The 24,749-nt window shown below is 44.3% G+C and overlaps 1 protein-coding gene across 8 annotated transcripts in view; it reads left to right on the top strand.

The window, feature by feature from the left end:
* orc4 (origin recognition complex, subunit 4) overlaps window positions 1-24,749 on the top strand; it is a 74,025-nt gene that overhangs the window by 6,853 nt on the left and 42,423 nt on the right. For 4 of the 8 annotated variants that reach the window (XM_052026947.1, XM_052026948.1, XM_052026941.1 and 1 more), the window contains exons 3-5: window positions 4,910-5,119; window positions 9,383-9,456; window positions 20,548-20,638. In XM_052026947.1, coding sequence (XP_051882907.1) covers window positions 4,910-5,119; window positions 9,383-9,456; window positions 20,548-20,638 — 375 coding nt within the window. Of the gene's footprint in view, window positions 1-4,909; window positions 5,120-5,423; window positions 5,555-9,382; window positions 9,457-20,547; window positions 20,639-24,749 lie in introns of all 8 variants that reach the window. The other 4 variants (XM_052026951.1, XM_052026954.1, XM_052026952.1 and 1 more) reach the window with 2 other exon arrangements.

The following is a 24,749-nucleotide window of genomic DNA, read 5'->3' on the forward strand; positions in this document are numbered from 1 at the left end:
CCATAGATGCTGCCTGACCTGCTGATTTCCTCCAGCACTTTTTGTGTATTGCTCCAGATTCCTGCATCTGAAGAATTTCTTGTGACTCTATTGACAATACTTTGTTTTATTTAGGTTCTTGCTAGAGTCATGTACAATGGATGGAAACAGGCCCTTTGGCCCAACTGGTCCATGCCAACCATGATGCCCATCCAAGCTGGTCTGATTTGCCTTCATTTGGCCCATATCCTTCTAAACCTTTCCTATCCATGTACCTATCCAACTGCCTCTTAAAAGTTATTATTGTACCAGCCTCAACCACTTCCTCAGACAACTCATTCCATATACTGACTACCCTCTGGGTGGAAAAGTTGCCCCTCAGGTTCCTATTAAATCTTTCCCTTCTCACCTTAAACCTGTGACCTTTAGTTCTTGACTTCTCAACCCTGGGAAAAAGACTGAGTGCATTCACCCTATTTATGCTCCTCATGATTTTATACACCTCTATAAGATCACCCCTCAGTCTCCTAAGCTCCAAGGAAAAAAGTCGTAGCCAGTCCAACCTCTCCCTGTAACTCAGTCCCTCAAGTCCTGGCCTTAAAGACAGCACTGTCAACAGTGCTTCAACACGAGTGTCAGTTTAGATTTTTGTTATTGAATGGGACTTAAATACACAATCTTCCTACTAAGTTAAGCATGCCATCAGTGGGGTTTAGAGATCAACAGGAGGGTTTTAGATTTTTGGATCATTGGGATCTCTTCAGGGAAAGGTGGGACCTGTACAGAGAGAACGGGTTACACCCGAACCTGAGGGGAGCCAATATCCTTGCAGCCAAGTTTGCTAGGGTGGTTCGGGAGGGTTTAAACTAGTTTGCGAGGGGGATGGGAACTGGAGGAGTAGGTCAGAGGAAGAAGGGGAAAAGTCAGATCTAACAGGTAGAGAGGCTTTGAGGAAGGAGAAGCAGAGTACAGGCTATAAAAGTAGTAAGGCGGATGGGCTAAAGTGCATTTACTTAAATGCAAGAAGCATCAGGAATAAGGGAGATGAACTGAGGGCTTGGATAAGTACATGGGACTATGATATTGTGGCTATCACAGAGACATGGCTGACATCAGGGCAGGAATGGATATTGAATATTCCTGGTTTTCAGTGTTTTAAAAGGGATAGGGAGGGGGGGAAGAAGAGGAGGAGGGGTGGCGATACTGGTCAGGGACACTATTACAGCGGCAGAAAGGGTGGATAATGTAGAGGGATCCTCTCTAGAGTCAATATGGGTGGAAGTTAGGAACAAGAAAGGAGCAGTTACTCTACTGGGGGTATTCTATAGGCTCCCTGGTAGCAGTAGGGATACTGAGGAGCAGATTGGGAGGCAGGTTTTGGAAAGATGCGAAAATAGCAGGGTTATTATCGTGGGAGACTTCAACTTCCCAAATATTGATTGGCACCTGCTTAGTGCCAAAGGTTTAGACGGGGCAGAGTTTAAGTGTGTCCAGGACGGATTCCTGTCACAGTCTGTTGACAGGCCGACTAGAGGGAATGCCATATTAGATCTAGTTTTTGTTAATGAACCGGGTCAGGTGACAGATCTATCGGTGGGTGAGCATTTGGGGGACAGCGACCACTGCTCCATAACCTTTAGAATTGTCATGGACAGGGATAGGAGCAAAGAGGATGGGAAGATATTTAATTGGGGAAAGGCGAATTATGAGGCTATAAGGTGAGAACTCGAGAGTGTAAATTGGGATGACATTTTTGAAGGGAAATGTACTATAGAGATGTGGTCGATGTTCAGGGATCTTTTGCAGGATGTTAGGGATAAATTTGTCCCGGTGAGGCAGAGAATGAATGGCAGGGTGAAGGAACCCTGGGTGACAAGGGAGGTGGAACAACTAGTTAGGAAGAAGAAGGCAGCATATGTAAGGTGTAAGCAGCAAGGATCAGACAGGGCTCGTGAGAGAGTAGCAAGGAGGGAACTTAAGGGGCTGAGGAGAGCGAGAAGGGGACATGAAAAGGCTTTGGCGAGTAGGGTTAAGGAGAATCCCAAGGCTTTTTACTCGTACGTGAAGGGCAGAAGGATGGCTAGAGTAAAGGTAGGTCCGATTAAAGACAAAGGTGGGAAGATGTGCCTGGAAGCTGTGGAAGTGGGTGAGGTTCTTAGTGAATATTTCTCTTCAGTATTCAGCAAGGACAGGGGTCTTGATGATGCTGCGGACAGTGTTGGTAAGGGTAATGTTCTAGAGTATGTAGATATCAAGAGAGAGGATGTGTTGGAGCTGTTAGAAAATATTAGGACAGTTAAGTCCCCGGGGCCTGACGGAATATTCCCCAGGCTGCTTCGTGAGGCGAGGGAGGAGATTGCTGAACCATTGGCTAGGATCTTTGAGTCCTCGTTGTCCTCAGGGATGGTACCGGAGGATTGGAGGGTGGCGAATGTTGTCCCCTTGTTCAAAAAAGGTAGTAGGGATTGTCCAGGGAATTACAGACCAGTGAGCCTTACGTCTGTGGTGGGCAAGCTGTTGGAAAGGATTCTTAGAGATAGGATCTATGAGCATTTGGAGAATCATGGACTGATTAGGGACAGCCAGCATGGATTTGTGAAGGGAAGATCTTGCCTCACTAGCCTGATAGAGTTCTTTGAGGAGGTGACCAGGAAGACTGATGAGGGTAGTGTAGTGGATGTGGTCTACATGGACTTTAGTAAGGTGTTTGACAAGGTTCCACATGGTAGGCTTCTTCAGAAGGTCAGAGGCCAAGGGATCCAGGGAGGCTTGGCAGTGTGGATTCAGAATTGGCTTGCCTGTAGAAAGCAGAGGGTTGTGGTGGAGGGAGTGCATTCGGATTGGAGGGCTGTAACTAGTGGTGTCTCACAGGGATCTGTTCTGGGACCTCTACTTTTTGTGATATTTAGTAATGACTTGGATGAGGGGGTGGAAGGGTGGGTTAGCAAGTTTGAAGATGACACAAAGATCGGTGGTGCTGTGGATAGTGTGGAGGGCTGTAGAAGCTTACAGAGGGATATTGATAGGATGCAGAGCTGGGCTGACAAGTGGCAGATGGAGTTCAATCTGGAGAAGTGTGAGGTGGTGCACTTTGGAAGGACAAACTCCAAGATGGAATACAAGGTAAATGGCAGTATTCTGGGAGCAGGGGGATCTGGGGTTCATATCCACAGATCACTGAAAGTTGCCACACAGGTGGATAGGGTAATTAAGAAAGCTTATGGGGTGTTAGCTTTCATAAATTGCGGGATTGAGTTTAAGAGCCGCAAAGTAATGATGCGGCTTTCCAAAACTCTGGTTAGACCACACTTAGAGTACTGTGTCCCGTTCTGGTCGCCTCATTATAGGAAGGATGTGGAGGCATTGGAGAGGGTGCATGGGAGATTTACCAGGATGCTGCCTGGATTAGAGAGTATGGATTATGACGAAATACTAAGGGAGCTAGGGCTTTACTCATTGGAGAGAAGGAGGATGAGGGGAGACATGATAGAGGTATACAAAATATTGAGAGGAATATATAGACTGGACAGCCATTGCCTCTTTCCCAGGGCACCAATGCTCAATACAAGAGGGCATGGCTTTAGGGTAATGGGTGGGAAGTTCAAGGGAGACGTCAGAGGGAGGTTTTTCACCCAGAGAGTGGTTGGTGCATGGAATGCGCTGCCAGGGGTGGTGGTGGAGGCTGATATGTTGGGCAAGTTCAAGAGATTGTTAGATAAGCATATGGAGGAATTTAAGTTAGAGGGATATATGGGAGGAAGGGGTTAGATAGTCTTAGGAATGGTTTGAAGGTCGGCACAACATTGTGGGCCGAAGGGCCTGTATTGTGCTGTATTGTTCTATGGTTCTATGGCACACTGAACTGACTGTCATTGAAGAATGGTTTAAGTTGGCAATATAGGCAATCCCTGTGCGATGGCCGATGGGGTTACAAAAATTTGCAGATAAGTCAGTAGAATTTTTTTTCAACTCTCATTTCTTGATGCATACACAGATGACTGGGCTTCGTGTTATGGAACATTTTCTAGGAACACAACTCCCCTGTAATGCGGGAGTCATCAGTACTGTTATTTAAGTTAGCTTTAATGATTTCCACTTTGTTTCATATATGAATGTGCTTTCTAATCTTAAAAACTTTATAGCAATTTTTTCAAATGTGTCTCCTGGTTTACTGAGTTTGGTTCTGAGAGAGATGTTGTCCAATGAGCTGAAAAGTGGCAAATTGGTGGCGAATCTCTGGAATTTTCCATCCTGAAATGTTGTGGAGACTATGTCATAGGGGTACTTAAAGATGAAATAGGTAAATTTTTTGAAGGATTAGGGAATTGAGAGCTCTGGGAAACTGGGACAGAAGAGCTGATGAGGCCTGCAGCAGATCAGCCATGATCATATTGAATGGCAGGCAGGCTTAAGAGGCCTACCCCTCCTGTTGGTGCTTGGGTAAATGTTTCCATAATACTTCATTTTTGGCCATGGATGTAATGGGGAACAAGTATTATAATAGTAATGGAAGAAATAATCTTCAAATATCAATGACCACATTGAAATTAGGGATGGTGTGCAACTGTTGTGGTGTGTTGTCTTCAAGGACAAGTGCCTGTGTTAGAAGTTTCAGTTTGGGAAAGAGTGATTAACCTGGTAACTGCAGATCAGTTAGTCTAATATCAGTCAAGGAAAATCCAGGGTAAAGCATGAAAGCACATTTAATTCTTGGAGAAGCATTGGAGCAGTCTTGCAGGCTTCAAAGTGGTCAGTGTGGTTGGAGCCCTTGAATGTGACCATCTTTAGAGTTCACAAGCATTGAGTAGAAAAAAATATTATTTTTTGTTACGTTTAATAGATTTAAAACACATCCATACATTAAAAACACTAAAATCATTAAAGCTAACATTAATAAAAAAAACATAACTACTTGCCTTTCTCCATACAGCTGATTCCTGCTATTCATTTGAATAGAAACTACTGTGCAGGCGCCAGGTTTAACCTGGCCCTACTGAGAGGTGGGGAGCAGCCGAAAATCATACTGCCCCATTGGATTATGATCTCCCGTGCTCCCCCTGCTGATGAATTGGTGCTCTTCCATGTTGAACAAAACTTGGAGGATGCACGGACAAAAGCAAGGGAACAAAATGTACACTGGGTGAGTGACTTCTACGTCAGTCATTAAGAGTGACTTGATAGCACCACCACTGACTGAGCTGGCAAGTTCTGAAGGATATATCTACCTGTTTGGGTCTTTAGTAATCAGCAAACAAACAAAAAAAATCTCTGACAGATATGTCAAACCCTGATTTCCATCTTAAGTCCAAGTTGACTCTGTCCAATCCTGTTATTATTTTCTGAATGCCTTATCATTTCCTTAATAGATTCTAGCATCTTTCCTACAGCTGACAACAGGTTAATTGATCTATTTTTCCTTATTTTCTGTTTCTTTTCTTAAATAGTGTTATTACACTTGCTGCCTTCCAATCTATGGGATGTGTAGTAAAATCTGTGGTGTGTTGGAAGATGACAACCAGTGCATCCAACATCTCTGTTGCTGCCACCTTCAAAATCTGAGGATGCAAGTCATCAGGTCCTGAGGGCTTACTGCCTTTTATTAATTTTCCAGTATTCTGCTAGTTTCTTTGAGCTCGCTTAGTCTAGACCCATAATTCTCTATATTTCCAGGAGTATTCCTGTGTGTTCTTCCATGAAGTCAGAAACCAAATGCTCTTTCAATTTTTTTGCTGAACTGTTCTGGGTTGGGGGTGTTAAGGAGGTGGAAGGGAACAATGGAGTTAAGGGATTGTCGGGGCTTTAATTGCAGGAAGCTCTAAATCAAACCAGATATATTAATTAATTATTTTTGTGTGAATCTCTCACAGTTTTGAATTAAGCATTACATTTAACTTGCTGTGTTAATAGAACTCCCGGGTGATATGTCATTTGTAAAATAATCCAAGCAGGAAAACAATATTTTGTGAACTGCACAGTTATAGGAAGACTGTCAGTAGAACTTGGTTAATGCAAAACACTTCAAATCTAAGATTGGGGATGGCTTTATAGCAGTTCATCAGGTATGAGGGAGGATAATTGAAACAATTAGCTTTTCAAAATTGGGAACCTGTCAAAGTTGAGTTTATTGTCACATGCACAAGTACATATAGGCACAGGTGCAATGAAAAACTTACTTGCAGCAGCATCTCAGGCACATAGCTTCATATAAGCAGCATTCACAAGAAAAACATAAATTATACACAATTGTGCAGGAACAAACACAATTAGAACAAAAAAAAGTCCATTGGAGTGCAACATCGTGATAGTGTTGCTGAACTGTAGTAATTAAGGTTTTGTCAGTTGGTTCAAGAACCGAATGGTTGAAGGGAAATAGCTGTTCTTGAACCCTGGTGGTATGGGACTTCAGGCTTCTGTACCTCCTGCACAATGGTAGCTGCAAGAAGATAGCATGGCCTGGATGGCGCGGATCTTTGATGATAGATGTTGCTTTCTTGAGGCAGTGCTTCCTGTAGATACTACCAATAGTGGGAAGGGATGTGCCCGTGAAGTATTGGGCAGAGTCCACTACTCTTTGCAGCTTTTTACGTTCCTATGCATTCAAATTGCCACACCAGGCCATGATGCCAGTCAAGATACTTTCAATTGTGCATCTGCAGCAGTTTGTTAGAGTGTTTGGGAATGATGAACAGAAGATGTTTAGGAAGGAATTGGTAAAATACTTTATATCATAGCCTGTTGGTGGACAATCATGTTAAGATTAGGCTTCCCATGTATGACTCAAAGAAAATGTTAACTGAATGGAGGCAATCTAATTTGGTAGGGTCAGCTTCAAACTGCTGTTGCATGCCGATTAGTTCCCATCTATTTACAGGTGACTCGCAGGGTGGGTGGGGGTGTTCCTAGAAAATGGTCCATATTTGCTTTTTTTCTGTAACATGAAGCTCACCTGCATGTGACAAGAAATGCAGATTGGAAAAAAAAATTAATTTTGTGTTGATTCTTTTTCATACATATTCTGTGAGAGTGAATTTTATTCTGTATCTAAACATTTTGGTTAGTGATTTGTGAATTCAGTAAGGGTGAATTTCTGTAACTAAAACAACTATAATGCAGAGTTCACCTGTACTCTCCGTACAACTAAAGTGTGTAAGTGGGAAATTCTGGGAACACTGAACTGGTCAGGCAGCATCAATGGAAAGAGAAACAGTTAACATTTCAGGTGAAATCCAATTTTCTGTTTTTATTTCAGATTTTCAATATTTCATTTGTTTTGTGTTATGATGTATATGATTTGGAAAAACTGAGGTAAAGCAAGTCACCATGGTGGTGAGCTTGTGAAATGCAGGAAAAACAGATTAACCTCCTGTGCATCCATTAACTGGTTCCAAAGCAAGATAAGTAGAAATCCTTGTATCTCCTGAGAGCAGTCCTAAGGATAGTATTTGAAGAGCAATGTCAGTATGTGAAATTGCCAGATTTTAACTCCACCTATTGCATATTATAACTTGAATCATGCTATTTAAAAGAAGAATTGTGCTATTTAAAAAAGAATATTGGAACTAATCACCATTTTAATTGCACTGTTATATAACAATGGAATGCGAATATTTTTGATAAGGATGTGCTCATTCAGGAGATGTATCAATCCTGGGAAATATCATAGCAGGGTGTTTCTATATAAAGATTTCCAAGCCAAAATATATCAACAATTTGTCCATGGGAAAATTATTAATCATTACCAGCCCAGTTTGGGCTTTTCAATTTTCCTACATCAACTGCTGCTGTAGCTTCCTTGAGAGTGTCAGTGGCATTTGGTTAGATTTGGCTTTCTGCACTATTATTCTGCACTAATACCTATTAGAAAATGAACTAAGTGGCCAAAAGTAGTTCTTGTTTCATCCCTTGATGTTATTGGGGAAAACTAGGAATGGATTTAGGCCATTCAGCACATCATTCGATGAGATCTCTCTCTGAGACATTGCCTTGGAATTCACATCACATATCCCAATGTGACATGACTGATGCAACTCCAAGGAAGTTCTGTGGAATTTTTTTTTTGAAAATGGCAATGCTGCATTATTTTCATTTGCAATCATGTTAACCACATGAGTTAATAGCTATATTTAATACAATTCTAGTAAGGCCTCTTTGCTCTTGTATTCTGTGCTCTGGCCAGTAAGACGCATTCCATGTAGCTTCTTGGCCATCTTATTTGCCTGACTAGCTTCCCAAAGGGATCTGTGATACTGTGTTCCTTCTTTTCAGTTTCCAACCATTCACTGCATTGTTTGCCCTCCCTAAACACACAAACTCAAACATTTTCCAAGTGAAGGGTCTTAAAGCTGAAATGTTAACGGTATTTCTCCTTCCACAGATGCTGTATTTCCAGCATTTTCTGTTTTCATTTTGGATTTCCAGCATTTGCAGTTTTTGATCTTTTTTTTCAATGACATATCACTGAACCCTGTGGAACCTCTCAGCAAATAGCTTTTCAATGTCTAAAATGGAATTAGTGGATAAGAAATTGTACCTAACTGGAATGCCATATTTTGAAAACAACCGTTAATAATTATCACTTGAACATTTATTATTGATAATAGAGACAAAAGTATATATCTTCATTCAAACTGAAGGCTGGAAGGTGATGAGCATCTGCAGTCACTTGTGTCTTCAAACGCAGCTGCTGGCTTTGTAAGGCCAACATATACAAAATGCTGGAGGAACTCAGTAGGTCAGGCAGCATCTATGGAGGGAAATGAACAGTCAACGTTTTGGGCCGAGATCCTTCATCAGAACTGGAAAGGAAGAGGGCAGAATCCAGAATAAAAGGGGAGAGGGAGGAGCACGAGCTGGTGGGTGATAGATGAGTCTGGGTGAGGTAGGTAGGTGGGGGAGGGGAGGTAAAAGGGAATGATGTTAGAAGCTAGGAGGTGATAGTTGGAAGAGGCAAAGGGCTGAAGAAGAAGGAATCTGATAGGAGGGGATAGTAGATTCGCCTACCACCTGTCAGCTCGTGCTCCTCCCCTTCCCCCTACCCTTTTATTCTGGCTTCTGCCCTCTAAAATGTTCAGCAAAGCTCTCCTTGACCCAGGAATTCCCAGCATTAATGGATTGCTCTACCTTTTCTTGCCAGAGCTTTGTTTTTTGTCCCTTTTGTGCTTTTTCTTGCTAGCAGTACCATACCAACTAGAAATGGATTTGTTTCTAATATTCTTTTACCAGTCCAATAATGAGAAACACTTTAATTTTAAACTTTCTGCTTTCTAATAAGCATTGGTGACCACTTGTATCTCAATTAAATACAAATGAAAGCAAAATGGTCTCTGCTTCTGACAGAATATGTAGATTTGTGCAATGCTGGTTACTCATAACATGATTACCTTATTTTACATTGGAAATGCAGGTTCATATGACATTGAGAAGACGATTCTGCCACCATCTCCCTTGTAAACCATTTGGAGTAGAAGCTCAGTACAAGTAAGTGATATATGAATCAGCAGCATCATAATGCTGTGCATGAACCACACTTTAAGTAACTAACCTAAAAGTCAAAAAAGTTATTTTGAACTGCAAATAGTACTTGTAATTTGACGTATCTTTTGTTTCAGTTATATTTCTTGCATTTGTATTTTTTAAAATTTCTAACCCTATAACTTCTTGTTAATAGAAAGACAAGAATGCTAAAAATCTGAAATAAAAATGAGAGAAAGCTGGAAGTACTTAGCAATTCACTCTGTATCTGCGGCAACAGAGACAGAGTTGATATTTCAGGTTGATGACCTTCCATTAGAACTGATTATTTCCAGGATTTACTCTTTTTTTGTGAACAGCATTGTGACTTTTTGCTGCTTGCATTTATAGACTTTTACTGTGGGATCATAGAATCCAACCACTGGGATATTTGCTTTATGTGGTCAATAGGAAGTTTGCTTAACGTGGCTGATATGTGTCATAGCTTTGATGAAGCTTGATTTCTTTTTTTTCTTTCCTGTTAGCAAGCAATAGTGTCTCATTGAGAGTGCTTTCGCTTGGTTGAACATATGTATTCAAGTACACATTCCTTTTTCTGGATGTCAAAAAATTTAGCAGTGTAGCAAATCTGGAATCTGTTGGAAAGCAGTTAATACCAATGATTTCATTCAGTAGAATGTCATGGTTTCAGTCATTGCATGGAAAGATAAGGAGACTGGTCAGGGCAAAGAAATTTTTGGAATGCTAAACTGGAAGGTAAATCATTAAGGATTGTTTTCTGTAGATTCTGCAATCCAGTTTAAGAATATTTTGTGACTAGTTTATATGCTTGAAATTAGTTTCAAATGGCAAGAGAAAATAATGATTTTATTGACTGCTTTGGAATATTTTTATACTTGTTCCCACAGAAAAGTCTTTATTTAGGCATTGTGTAATTGTAATGTATTTTGCACAATAACATGCAGTACACTACATTCTGTATCTTGTTGCAGAAAGGAACAACAAAGCTCTAGGATTTCAAAAGATGGAATTTACATCGTGGTTTTGATGTAGATAAATGTTTCTTAGCTTTTTATCACCCTTTCCAGTTTCATGGCTTTTATCCATTGTCTTTTTCTTCTTTCGCACAAACTGATTCAATATTAATGCTACAAAACCCTCCAATACTTTGCTCAACTTGCCTTTCTTCATCTGTCAGCTTGCATCAAAGCAGGAGTAGCCCATTACGGTTCTCAAATCTGTTCTGCCATCCAATTAGATCATGGTAGATCAATATCTCAACCCCATTTATCTGGCTTTTCTTCATAGTTCTTGATGCGTTTGCTTTACAAAATCTGTTGATCTTAGTCTTAAAAGTTTTAATTATCTAAAAGTTTGCAACCCTTTGGTGGAAAATGTTATTAATTTTTACTTCCCATTGTGTCAATCCTGATTTCACTCACAATTTTAAGATATGCCCCATATCTTAAATTCTCCTAAATAAGATGGTCTTACGAAAGAAAGTCTTTTGAAATAAAGACCTATGTTCTTCCAATCTCTTTGATCATGCATTAATATTTTGTAGTTTGTGTGCTTGGGCATCTAAACCTTTGCACCACCATTGTTCCTAGCCCCTACCATTAAGAAAATAGTACTATTCATTCTCTGACCCAAGGTACATAGACTTGCATTTCTCTGAATTCCCATGGTTTTGCCCACCCAAGATCCCACTCCCATCTTCACAATCTACAGGCAGTCCCCAGGTTACAACAGAGTTCCATTTGTAACCTAAACTGTTTATGTTGAAAATGAACAAAAGCAGTGTGTGGGAGAGGATGACAGAAACAGCTTTGATGGGAGAGTGAGTAGGTGTGGGAAGAGTGGCTGTCAGCCACCTCACTGACTCAGTGAGTGAGCAAGTGAGTCTGCTCAGTGTTCTCAGCTCGACCCAGCCCCCAATTATTGTGGCCAATAATTAGGGTGGGGAGAGAAACACGTTGAAATGCCCATTCCTACTCAGCAGAAGATCCCTGCAACCCAGCAGAGTCGGCAAATCTATCCTGATCCATCCCTCTGGCTTCCCAAATGCTCATTCATATGTACGGGGTGTCCGTTAGTTGGGCGTTTGTAACCTGTGGAGGACCTGTACTTTGCCTCCTAACAAATAATGAAAATTTATCTTTGCATCTGTATTATTAATACTGAGGGTTTTGTTTCTCATTGACAAATCCCTCACCAATCAGGTTTAGTCTGAGTACATTTCCTTTAATGTACTTTTTTTTATTAACTTGTATTTCCTTATGCGTGTTTCTATAAAAATGGATAATTTTTAACGACAATGGCAAAAAACATTCGCCAATCTTAAGTTTCAACTTCTTTACAAGTACTGCATAACTTCCTGAGTATTCCCAGAATATTCTGCTTTTAATCTGTATATTTTTTCCTATGACATACCAGTGACCTTTTCAATAAACTTATGTAAATTAATCAGATGTAACTAACCAGTCATAAATGTTGACATTTTGATTGGCTCAATCTTATTCAATTGCATAGTGACTCTCATTTATGAAAGACCAGTATTTTTTCAATACTTTATTAAAATAAAATCTTAAATCTTTCAGTGTTGCCTTGGAACTGACATTTAGGAGAGAAGGTTCAAAAATAGAAGTCATTGTGATTGATATCCTGTTTCTAGTATTTGGTTTTACATCATAACTTGAGCTCTGTTGACTTAAGATGAGTGAAATGTAGAATCATAGAATCATTACAGAAAGTCAAATCTGTAGGGGCTCCATTCAAGAGCAATCTAGCAAAACTCACTCTCACCCTCTCCCCATAGTAGTGCCAGTTGTTCCTTTCAAATACTTGTCCAGCTCCCTTTTGATCCTAAGCACTTGATTTTCCTCCTGTTGGTATTGGTTCTTTTGCCAATCATCTTCATTCTATTTTCCTTAGTTCTATACCCCTCCTGTAGTAGGAACAGTTTCTGTCTTTTGACTCCATCTGTTCTCTTCATGATTTCAAAATACCTTTGTCAGATTCTGTTCCAAGGTAAGTAACATTAGTTATTCTAGTCTATCGAGGTGCAGTACTCTAACTGTGGCTGCATCAGTGCTTTGACAAGATTCATCTAAAGCCCAGGAGCTTGTATGTTTCGTAACCAATTTCTTTATAACCATTTTCAACAAATTATGCTTCTCAACTCACAGACCTCCCTGTGCTTGTATTCTTCTTAGAACTTTGCCCTTTCATTAAATCAACTCTTCTCGTTCTTCCTACTAAAATTTAACAGATTCCAGCAGAAAATTTCAACTGCCACCTCTCTGCCCATGCCACCAGCATTGTTGTAGCTTGCTGAAGTCCATATCTATCCTGCACACAATTCACTATGCCTACAGGGTTCATTTCATCTGCAAGTTTGGAAATTGTGCCCAGTACACCCATGTCCAAGTCTTCAGTAAACTAAGAAAAGTAGTTGTCTGAGTAATAACACCTGGGGAATTCTATTGTCCTCCTCTCTGTCTAGATAACAACTTTTCACTACTACTCTCTTTCCTTCTCTTAGCTGATTTTTTTTTGTGCATACTGACACAGCCCTTTTACTCCATGGCCTTCATTCTTGATGTTAAGACTGTTGTGTGACACCTAATCAAACACCTTATGGACATGATTATAAAGCACATCAACCATCTTTCATTTGTCTACTTTCTCCATTATACTATCAAAAAAAAACCTATGATGTTGTAGCGACTCACCGCACCGGCATCGAACCAGCTCCCGACATCACGACGTCGTCGGAGGCCCCGATTCAAGATGGCGCGGGGCCCTCCTTCTTCCCCATCATTGAGCTGGGAAAGCCCGCGCGCGGGAAGGTCAGGTGACCCACGCATGACGTCATCACAGGAAGTTTTCGGATATTAAAGGTGCACCGCGCCCCTGTCGGCATTCAACCTCTGATTTCGAAACCAGCGACTGTGTCTTCTTTTCGTAGTGTGTAGCTAGCTGCTACATTGGTGACCCCGACAGGCCCAAATGTTTTTGGACCCACGATGTCTGCACAGCAAGAGGTACAGGCAGTAGCCCTTAAACTGCCCACCTTCTGGACCCTCCGACCCAGTGTCTGGTTCGACCAGGCCAAGGCCCAGTTCCAGGTTCGCCAGATCACCAGGGATGGCACCAAGTACTATTAGATGGTGAGCGCCCTCGACCAAGACACCGCAGCCCAGGTCGAGGATTTCATCCAGGTGCCCCCGGAGGAGGAGAAGTACGATAAGGTCAAGACCGTCCTTCTCGAGACTTTTGGCCTTTCCCGACGCGAACGGGCCTCCCGCCTACTCCACCTCGATGGGTTGGGCGACAGACCCCCCTCGATGCTCATGAACGAGATGTTGGCCCTGGCAGATGGGCATAAACCCTGCCTGCTGTTTGAGCAGATCTTCCTGGAACAGTTACCCGACGACATCCACCTGCTCCTGGCGGATGCCGATTTCAGCAAACCCCGGAATGTGGCCGCCCAGGCGGATGTCCTTTGGCGGGCGAAAAAGGAGAGCGGGGCGTCTGTCGAGCGTGTTGCCACGCCACGTACCCAGCGGCCCAGCAGGCCAGACCCGGCGATCGAACGCTTCCCGCCCACCACCAGGTCTGAGACACCGACCGACCAATGGTGTTTCTACCACCAGCGGTGGGGTGCTGACACCCACAGATGCCGGCCACCATGCAGGTTTCCGGGAAATGCCAGAGCCAGCCGCTGCTGATGGCTACGGCGGCTGGCCACCCGGATAGCCTCTTGCATGTGTGGGACAGGCGTTCCAGACGTCGGTTCCTAGTGGACACCGGAGTCGAAGTCAGCGTCATGCCTCCCAACAGCCGCGAGACTCGTAACTGCACACCAGGACCCGCCCTCAGAGCCGCCAACAGCAGCGCCATTCAGACCTTTGGCACCCGGTTGGTACACCTCCAGTTCGGCACCTGTAACTTTACTTGGAGGTTCATCCTGGCCGCTGTTGCGCAAACACTCCTTGGGGCAGACTTCCTTCGCGCCAACGGTCTGCTGGTTGACCTGCGGGGTAAGCGTTTGGTACATGCCAGGACCTTCCAAATGTTCTCGTTGGGTGAGGCCAAGCTACCGGCCCCATACCTTGACTCCGTCACCACATCGACCAACGAGTTTGCCAGGGTCCTGGCAGAGTTCCCGTCCGTACTAACGCCCCAGTTCTCCACCACCTTGCCCAAGCACAGCGTCAAGCATCACATCCCCACCCAGGGCCCTCCCCTCCACGCCCACGCCCGGCGGCTACCCCCGGACAAGCTCCGCCTCGCGAAAGAGGAATTCAAAAAAATGGAGGAGCTAGGGATCATCTGCAGGTCGGACAGCCCATGGGCCTCTCCACTACACATGGTCCCCAAGGCAGCCGGAGGCTGGCGACCCTGTGGCGATTACCGATGCCTCAACAACATTACTACCCCAGACCAGTACCCCGTGCCGCACATTCAGGACTTTGCTGCAAACCTGCATGGGCGGTCCATTTTTTCCAAGGTCGACCTCGTCCGCGGGTATCACCAGATCCCGGTGCATCCAGACGACATTCCAAAGACGGCGCTGATCACACCTTTCGGCCTCTTTGAATTCGTCCAGATGCCCTTTGGTCTCAAGAATGCTGCTCAGTCCTTCCAATGACTCACGGACGCGGTCGGGCGCGACCTTGACTTTGCCTTCGTATACCTTGACGACATCTTGATCGCCAGCAACAGCCGCCAGGAACATTTCACGCACCTCCGCCAACTTTTTTCTCGCCTGGGGGATTTTGGCCTGACCATCAACCCAGCCAAATGCCAATTCAGACTGGAGACAATCGATTTCCTGGGCCATCGGATCGACAAACACTGTGCCAAGCCCCTGCCCGCGAAGGTCGACGCTATCCGCCATTTCGCCAGGCCCACCTCCATCAAGGGCCTGCAGGAATTCCTCGGTATGGTAAACTTTTATCACCGGTTCATACCATCCGCGGCCCACATCATGCGCCCGTTGTTTGCTCTCCTGTCAGGCGGAGGCAAGGACATTGTTTGGTTGGAAGAGGCTCACACCGCGTTCATTGAAACCAAGCAGGCCTTGGCGGATGTGGTTCATGTTGGTGCATCCTTGCACGGACATCCTGACTACCCTTACGGTCGACGCCTCCAGCACAGTGGTCGGAGGCGTGCTAGAACAGCTTATCGAAGGGCGTTGGCAACCGCTGCCGTTCTTCAGCAGGCACCTTCGACTGCCAGAGCTCAAATATAGCGCCTTCGACCACGAGCTGTTGGTGTTGTACCTGGCCATCAGACACTTCCGTTACTTCTTGGAGGGCAGGCCGTTTACAGCTTTCACCGACCACAAGCCGTTGACCTTCGCCTTCAACAAGGTCTCAGATCCCTGGTCAGCACGGCAACAGTGGCACTTGTCGTACATCTCAGAGTACACCACTGACATCCGCCATCTGTCTGGGAAAGAGAACGTGGTCGTGGATGCACTGTCATGGCCCACCATCCAAGTTTTGTCCCGGGGGTGGATTTCGGCGCCTTGGTGGAGGCACAGCGAACGGACATGGAGATGCCCAGCTATCGCACTGCAGTCTTGGGCCTGCAACTGCAAGACCTTCTGGTAGGCCCAGGTGAGCGCACCCTGCTCTGCGATATCTCCACAGGTAGACCCCGCCCCATCGTCCCAGCTGCCTGGCACCGACGGGTGTTTGATGCCATCCACGGCCTTGCACACCCATCTGTCCGGACTACTGTCAGGATGGTGTCAGACAAGTTTGTCTGGCATGGCCTGCATAAACAGGTTTGTGAATGGGCCCGGTCCTGCACTCACTGCCAGACCTTGAAAGTACAGCAGCACGTCAAGGCCCCCTTGCAGGATTTTCAGCCTACCTGCCGGAGGTTCAGCCATATCCATGTCGACCTGGTCGGCCCCCTCCCAGTCCCCTGAGGAGCGCGGTACCTCCTCACGGTTGTCGACCGTTTTACCCACTGGCCTGAAGCCATTCCCCTCGCAGATACCTCCACCCAGTCCTGCGCACGGGCCCTTTTGTCAACTTGGGTGGCCCGTTTTGGTGTCCCGGCACATATCACCTCAGACAGGGGAGCTCAATTCACCTCCGGCCTGTGATCTGCCGTTGCCAACTTGTGGGGTTCCCGGATCCACCTCACCATTGCCTATCACCCGCAATCCAATGGGCTGGTGGAGAGGTTCCATTGCCACCTGAAGTCGGCACTCATGGCCCGCCTTAAGGGGCCCAACTGGGTAGACGAACTCCCCTGGGTCCTGCTGGGGATACGCACCACGCCAAAAGAGGACCTGCATGCCTCATCTATGGAACACCCTTAGTCGTCCCGGGTGAGTTCCTACCAGCCCCTCGGGGGCAAGAGGAAGGACCTGCCGTGGCGCTTGACTGGCTGCGCGAGCAGCTTGGAAGCCTGGCCCCGATTCCCACCTCACGACACGGACAGGCCCCGACCCGTATGCTGACTTCCCTCCAAGACTAAGTTTGTCTTCGTCAGGAGGGGCGCGCATCGACCACCGCTGCAGCGGCTGTACGAAGGGCCGTTCTGGGTCGTCAGGAACAATGGGTCTACGTTTGTGCTGGACATTGGGGGGCGCGAGGAGGTGTTTACAGTTGACCGGCTGAAGCCGGCTCATTTAGACTCGGACTGACCCATGGTGGTACAGCGAGCGCGGCGCAGGGGCAGGCCACTCAAGTCATAGTTTATTTAATTCTGGTTTTCGCGACGGTATTGCCAATTGTGGGGGGGGGTTATGTAGCGACACACCGCACCGGCATCGAACTGGCTCCCGACATTGCAACGTCGTCAGAGGCCCCAATCCAAGATGGCGCGGGGCCCTCCTTCTTCCCCATTGTTGAGCTGGGAAAGTCCGCGCACAGGAAGGTCAGGTGACCCGCACGTGACGTCAGCGCGGGAACTGTAGCGCGGGAAGTTTTTGGCTATTAAAGGCGCACCGCGCCCTGGTTGGCATTCGACCTCTGATTTCAAAACCAGCGACCCTGTGTCTTCTTTTCGTAGTGTGTAGCTAGCCGCTACAATGTTTGTTAGACATGATTTGCCTTAAGCAAATCCTGCCTTTCTCTAATCAATTCATACTTGTCCAGCTGACTCCTAATGTTAACCATTATAATTGTTTATTGAATTTTCCCCCACCTATTGCTTGGTTTGGAGGACTTAAGTTATGGGGAGAGATTGGATAAACTGTGCTTGTTTACCCTGGAGTGAAGAAGGTTAGGGGATAAGCTTATAAGGGTAGATAGTCAAAACCTTTTCCTTATGGTGGGGATATCAAAAACAAGGTTTATGGTGAGAGAAAGGAATTTTATAGGGGATCTAAGAGGTAAGTTTTTTTACATAGAGCGGTTGCTATCAAACCGGAAACCATGGATGAACCGGGAGATCCACTCACTACGGAAGTCCAGGACTGCAGCATTCAAATCAGGTGACCCTGACCTTTACAAGAAATCGAGATACGACCTTTGTAAAGCTATCAGAGATGCCAAGAGACAATATCAGTCCAAAATAGAGTCCCAGACCAGCTGTCAGTTGTGGCAGGGTTTACGTGCTATAACGGGCTACAAAACTAGGTCGGGCAGCATCGTTGACAACAGCGCATCCCTTCGTGATGAGCTTAATGCATTCTATGCATGCTTTGAAGAGAAGAGGATTGGTATGTTACCACCTACCCCGACAGCCTCAGCCCATGGTCACTGTTGAGGACGTAAGATCAGTCTTCCGGAGAGTGAACCTGTGGAAAGCATCTGGCTCAGGTGGTGTCCCTGGCTGTGTCCTCAGATCCTGTGAAGATGAGCTGGCAGGGGTATTTGCAGACATTTTTAACCTCTTCCTGCTTCAATCTGAGGTTCTCACCTGCTTTAAGAAGACCACTATCATCCCGATACAGAAGAAAAACAAGGTAACGTGCCTTAATGACTACCACCCAGTGGCTCTGACATCCACCATGATGAAGTGCTTTGAGAGGCTGTTCATGGCACCCACTAAGTCCAGTATCCCAGAAAACCTCAACCCACTGCAATTCGTCTACTGTCGAAACACGTCTACAGTGGACACCATCTCCCTGACCCTACACTTATCTCTGGAGCATCTAGACAGTAAAGACACCTACATTAGACTATTGTTTATTGACTACAGCTTCACCTTCATTTCTATAATTCCAAGCAAACTTATCACCAAATTCCAAGACCTGGGACTCAGCACCACCTCCTGCAACTGGATACTTGACTTCCTGACCAACAGACTGCAATCAGTAAGGATAGGCAGCAACACCTCCGGCACGATTATTCTCAACACTGGTGCCCCACAAGGCTGTGTCCTCAGCCCCCTACTCTACTCCCTACACACTCATGACTGCATGGCCAGATTCTGCTCCAACACCGTCTACAGGTTCACAGATGACACCACCATAGTGGGCCATATCTCAAGTAACAATAAGTCGGAGTACAGGAAGGAGATAGAGAGCTTAGTGACATGGTGTCATGATAACAACCTTTCTCTCAATGTCAGCAAAACAAAAAGACTGGTCATTGACTTCAGGAAAGGGAAGGGGCAGTGCACATACACCTGTCTACATCAATGGTGCTGAGGTTGAGAGCTTTAAGTTCCTAGGAGTGAACGTCACCGATAGCCTGTCCTGGTCCAAACACACAGGCTCCACGGCCAAGAAAGTTCACCAGTGCCTCTACTTCCTCAGGAGGTTAAAGAAATTTGGCATGTCCCCTTGACACTCACCAACTTTCATCAATGCACCGTAGAAAGCATCCTATCTGGATGCATCACGGTTTGTTATGGCAACTGCTCTGCCCGGGACCGCAAGAAACTGCACAGAGTTGTGGACACAGCTCAGCACATCATGGAAACCAGCCTCCCTTCCATGGACACTGTCTCTACTTCTTGTTGCCTTGGTAAAGCAGCCAGCATAATCAAAGACCCCACCCACCTGGGACATTCTCTCTTCTCCCCTCTCCCATCAGACAGAAGATCAAAATCCTGAAAGCATGTACCACCAGGCTCAAGGACAGCTTCTATCCCACTGTTATATGACTATTGAACAGTTCCCTAGTATGATAAGATGGACTCTTGACCTCACAATCTACCTTGTTATGGCCTTGCACCTTATTGTCTACCTGCACTGCACTATCTCTGTAGCTGTGACGCTTTACTCTGCATTATGTATTGTTTTACCTTGTACTACCTCAATGAACCGATCTGTATGAACGGTATGCAAGACAAGTTTTTCACTGTACCTTGGTACAAGTGACAATAAAAAACCAATTCCAATTCCAAATGTACTGCCAGAGGAGGTGGTGGAATCGGATACAATTACTACATTTAAGAACTATTTAGACAGATATTTAAAGTAGGCAAGGTGTAGGAAAATATGGTCCTAATATGGGTCAATGGGATTAGAGTAGATGGGCATCAAGGTTGGCAAGGACACGGTAGGCCAAAGGGCCCAGTTCTGTGCTGCACAGTTCTGAGACTCTATGACACTCAAGTAAATCTGACTGGCCTGCAGGGGATTTATCCCTACGCCTCTTCTGAACAAGACTGTAACACTTCCAGTCCTCAAACAATGTCCCTAAAACATAAATGTTTGGAGCATTATGGTCAGCGTCACTGCAGTTTCAGTCCTTGCTGTCTTGATATCTGGACCAGGTGTTCTATCCACTTTAAAAGCAGCAAGCCTTTGTAGTGTTTGTTCTTTGTCAATTTTTAGCTCACACAGAATGTTAATTACATCTTTGCTGTGACTGTAGTAGCATTTTCTTTGGTAAAGGCTGATGTAAAGTACTCGTTTCGAATCTCTGCCTCCATGATTATCCTTACTTGGTACTTTATGGTGGATTTGCAACCACCACTACACTTGTGCTTAGCCCAAGTGGCTGAAGTGCAAAGAAGTAAACAGAACTGAAATTCAGCAGGATAAAAGGAAAATATAATGATGTAGTGATGTGAGGATGTAGTGCTCCATTCTAGGACAAACAGTTGTATTGTGAAACACCATTTTTTGTTAATGTATGTAAATTTGTTATCTGCTGCTTCACTGTTTTTCAGAAATTTGTTGGATCTTCTAAAACAAACAGCTGTTCATGGGGAAAGCAACTCTGTCCTAATTGTTGGTCCCCGAGGAGCAGGAAAAACTATGGTATGAGTTTATTGAGCAATTTGTTCTTCATTTGTGGGATTCTCAGTGATGGGAAATTTTATGCTGTATTTCAGGCTGGGATGGGGAGGTGGGATGAAGTATTAGGAGACAGTCTGACAATCTATAGGAAGAAAGCAGTAATGCCTTCAGCAGCTTACTTGCTCTGAGTTTTGTTCTTTTTTTTTGTTTTGGGCCGTTGCTAATCACTGTGGAAGGTAAAATATTTTGTTATCCAGACTGAAGAGGGCCTTTCAACCATAAATAGCAAGCCCTGTGCACAGAAATGCTTTCACAGCTGCTTAAGCCATATCTGCAGGCCGACAGTCTGTCAAAGATGTCAGAGTTTTAATGTTTGTGAATGTCTCTGGGATTTACAGACATTCAAAAATATTCAACTCTTAAAAGTTTGATGTACTAATAATTGCTTAGAAGATTATTTTAAAACCTAAATGCTGTTTTACACTGGACAATGTATGACAGTTCAATAGATTTATTAACTCAATGAATTGAAAAATTTAAATTACTTGCAACTTCCCTCCCTTTCTTTCCATAGAGATAATTGGTATTGCTGAAGGCACAGGTTCAGCAGGCAGATTTGGAAACTGCAGCAAGTTGGTGCTCTGCTGTTGGGTGCCAATGTCAGATTGCAGTTGGAACGACATTGCTGAATTCATCTGTTCTGGCATTACTGTGTAGGAGTCCTGAACATTATTACAGTTAACTGAGAAATTACAATATTATGAAAGAGGAGGTGTTGGTGGTCTTGAGGTGCATTAAGGTAGATAAATCCCCAGGGTCTGGCCAAGTGTATCCTAGGACATTTTGAGAAGCAAGGGAAAAAAATTGCTGGGGCCCTGGCAAAGATTTTTGTACTGCCTTAGCCATGAGCGAGGTACTGGAAGACTGGAGGGTGGCTAATGTTGTACTCTTATTTAAGAAGGACTGCAAGGACAAGCCAGGGAACTATGGGTTGGTCAGCCTATAATCAGTGGTCGGTAAGTTATTGAAGGAGATTCTGAGAGACAGGATCTCTCTGCATTTGGAAGGACTGATTAAGGATAGTCAGCATGGCATTGTGCTTGGGAAATCGTGTCTCATGAACTTGATTGAGATTTTCGAAGAGGTAACCAATAGGATTGATGACCAGGGGGTAGATGTTGTCTCTGTGGACTTTAGCAAGACTTTTGATAAGGTACCACTTGGTAGGCTGGTTCGGAAGCTGAGCTCATACCTGATCCAGCATGAGCTAGCCAATAGGATACGGAGGGTGGTAGTGGAGGGTTGTTTTTCACATTGGAGACCTGTAACCAGTGGTGTGCCACAGGGATCAATGCTGGGTCCCCTGTTGTTTGTCATGTAAATTCATGATTTGGATGAGAATGTAAGTGGCATGATCAGTAAGTTTGTGGATGATAACAAAATTGGTGGTGTAGTGGACAGTGAAGAAGCTTGTTGAAAGTTACAGCAGGTTCTAGACCAACTAGGAAAAGGAATGGCAGATGAAATTTAACTCTGACAAGTGCAAGGCATACATTTTGGAAAGTTAAAGCAGGGCAGGACTTGCACAGTAAATGACAGGGCCCTGGGCAGTGTTATAGAACAGGGAGACCTAGTGATATAAGTACATAGTTCCCTGAAAGTGGAGTCACAGGTAGATAAAGTAGTGAAGAAGGTGTATGGCATGCTTGCCTTCATTGGTCAGGACATTGAATACAAGAGTTGAAACGTCATGTTGCCACAGCACAGTACGTTGGTGAGACCTCACCTGGAATATTGTGTGCAGTCTGGTTGCAGCAATGTAGGAAGGATGAGATTAAGCTATAGCAGGTGCAGAAAAGATTCACAAGGCTGTTGCTGGGACTGGAGGGCTTAAATTATAAGAAGTGACTAGATAGGCTGGAACTGTTTTCCCTGGAGCGAAGGAGACTGAGGGTGACCTTGTAGAAGTTTATAAAATCATGAGGGGCATGGGTAAGTGGATGGTCACAATCTTTTTCCTAGAGGAGAAAACTAAAGGGCATAGGTTTAAGATGAGAGGTGAATGATTTAAAGGGGATCTGAGGGGCAATTTTTTAATACAGAGGATGGTGGGTATATGGAATGAACTGTCAGAGGAAGTGGTAGAGGCAGACACAAGTACAATCACAATGTTTAAAAGGCATTTGGAAAGATTCATAGATAGGAAGGGTTAAGAGGCATATGAGCCAAATGCAGGCAAATGGGACTAGCTCAGGAAGGCACCTTGGTCGGCATGGATGAATTGGGCCGAAGGGCCTGCTTCTGTGCTGTATGACTCTTAATCTAAACTGCTGATTACCAATGCTAATCTAATTAAAGTTTATCCATATCCCACACCCTCATTGAACCTCAGTTACATTTACCATCCATGAGGACTGTTTCAAGATCATAGTGTGTATGCCATTAGGTGCATCATTTCCATTTATAGCATATCTGTTTGCTTCCACTTGATGTTCCTCAGGAGTCGAAGTAACTAATTTCTTGTGCCTCCTGTACTGAATGGCTTCAACCTCTTTAAAGCCGTTCAGAAAATGGAAAAAGTATTGCTTGAAAAATAATAATGTGCAGTGAAAGAAAATCATTTGAGGTTAGCAATTAATGTTTCAAAAGTTTTTAAGCAATGAGCTTTTGGAACTTCCTATTTTGCTGGAGGGATCCAGATTAATGTAATACTGCCAAAGTAGATGCTGGGGCAAAATATTGTGCCTGTGGCTTATTGCATTAAAAAAAAGTCCAGAATCATGGTGGTCAGTAGCCTTTGAATAGTTGAGAAGTGCAGTGCTTTTCCACAGAGATGGAGCTGGGCAGCATTGTGGGGCACAATAAATTTTGATTTTCATCTATTCCAAAAAATGGGCTATTTGAATAAGCCTTGGGGGAACATCATAATGAGGCAAAGAATGGTCACGTGTGGCATACTGTTATTACAACTATGTTTTATTGGAATAAGAAATTGTGTTTTTGGCCATGCCTGCTTCAACAAGTCTGTTATCGGCACAGATCACTGATATGATGACTTTTAACTCCCTTAAAACTAAATAAAATTTTTACCCAATATTTCAAACATTTAAGTAAACTATAATTGGGGCAACCTTCCTTGGTTGTTATGAAAGAAAGTGACCCATCCAAATAGAGTGTGCAAAGATTAATACTTGAACCAAAAGCAACCTGGGACTGAAAGAAAAATCCCATAGAATGGGGTGGTGGTGGAAGCAGATACAATAGTGGCATTTAAGAGGTTGTTAGATAGACACATGAATATGCAGGAATGGAGGGATATGGACCATGTACAGGCAGAAGAGATTCAGTGAAATTCGGCATCGTGTTTGGCGCAGACATCATGGGCCGAAGGGCCTGTTCCCGTTCTATGTTCTGTTCTGTGTTAATCATAGAAACGTACAGCACAGAAATGGGCGCTTATGGCTCACCTTGTTTATGCATATTTACCTCGTCTAATCCACCACCTCCTCAGGCAGCTCATTCCAAATATTCACCTGTTCACCACCCTCTGTGTGGAAAAGCTTACCCCTCAGATCTCCTTTAAATTTCTCCCCTTTCTCCTTAAGCCTCTAGTTCTAAACTTCCCTACCTCGGAAAAAGATTCTGACTATCAAATTGAGTTCTGATGCAGGGTCTCAACCCAAAATGTCAACAATTCCTCCCCCCCAACAGGTACTGCTGAGTTCCTCCAACAGATTGTGCTTTGCTCCATATTCCAGAACCTGCAGTCTCTTGTGTCTCTATTCTGACTGTCTATCCTATCTGTGCCCCTCATAATTTTGTAAACCTCTATAAGATCACCCCCAGTGAGAATAAACCCATCTATCTAATCTCATTATAACTACAGTCCTCTATTCCAAGGAACATCCTGATGAATCTCTTCTGCATTCTCTCTATTGCCACCACATCCTTCCTGTAATGTGGTGACCAGAATTGTACACAATACTCCAAGTCCAGTCTAACCAATATTTTGTACAACTGCAACATAATGTCCCAACTCTTATATTCCATGCCTTGGCCTATGAAGGTAAGCATACCAAATTCTTTTTTTAACTATCCTATCCACCTGTGTCGCCACTTTCAGTGAGCTACG

The sequence above is a fragment of the Pristis pectinata genome, chromosome 1 (genome assembly GCF_009764475.1).
Source record: "Pristis pectinata isolate sPriPec2 chromosome 1, sPriPec2.1.pri, whole genome shotgun sequence".
In the NCBI taxonomy this organism is placed as follows: Eukaryota; Metazoa; Chordata; class Chondrichthyes; order Rhinopristiformes; family Pristidae; genus Pristis; species Pristis pectinata.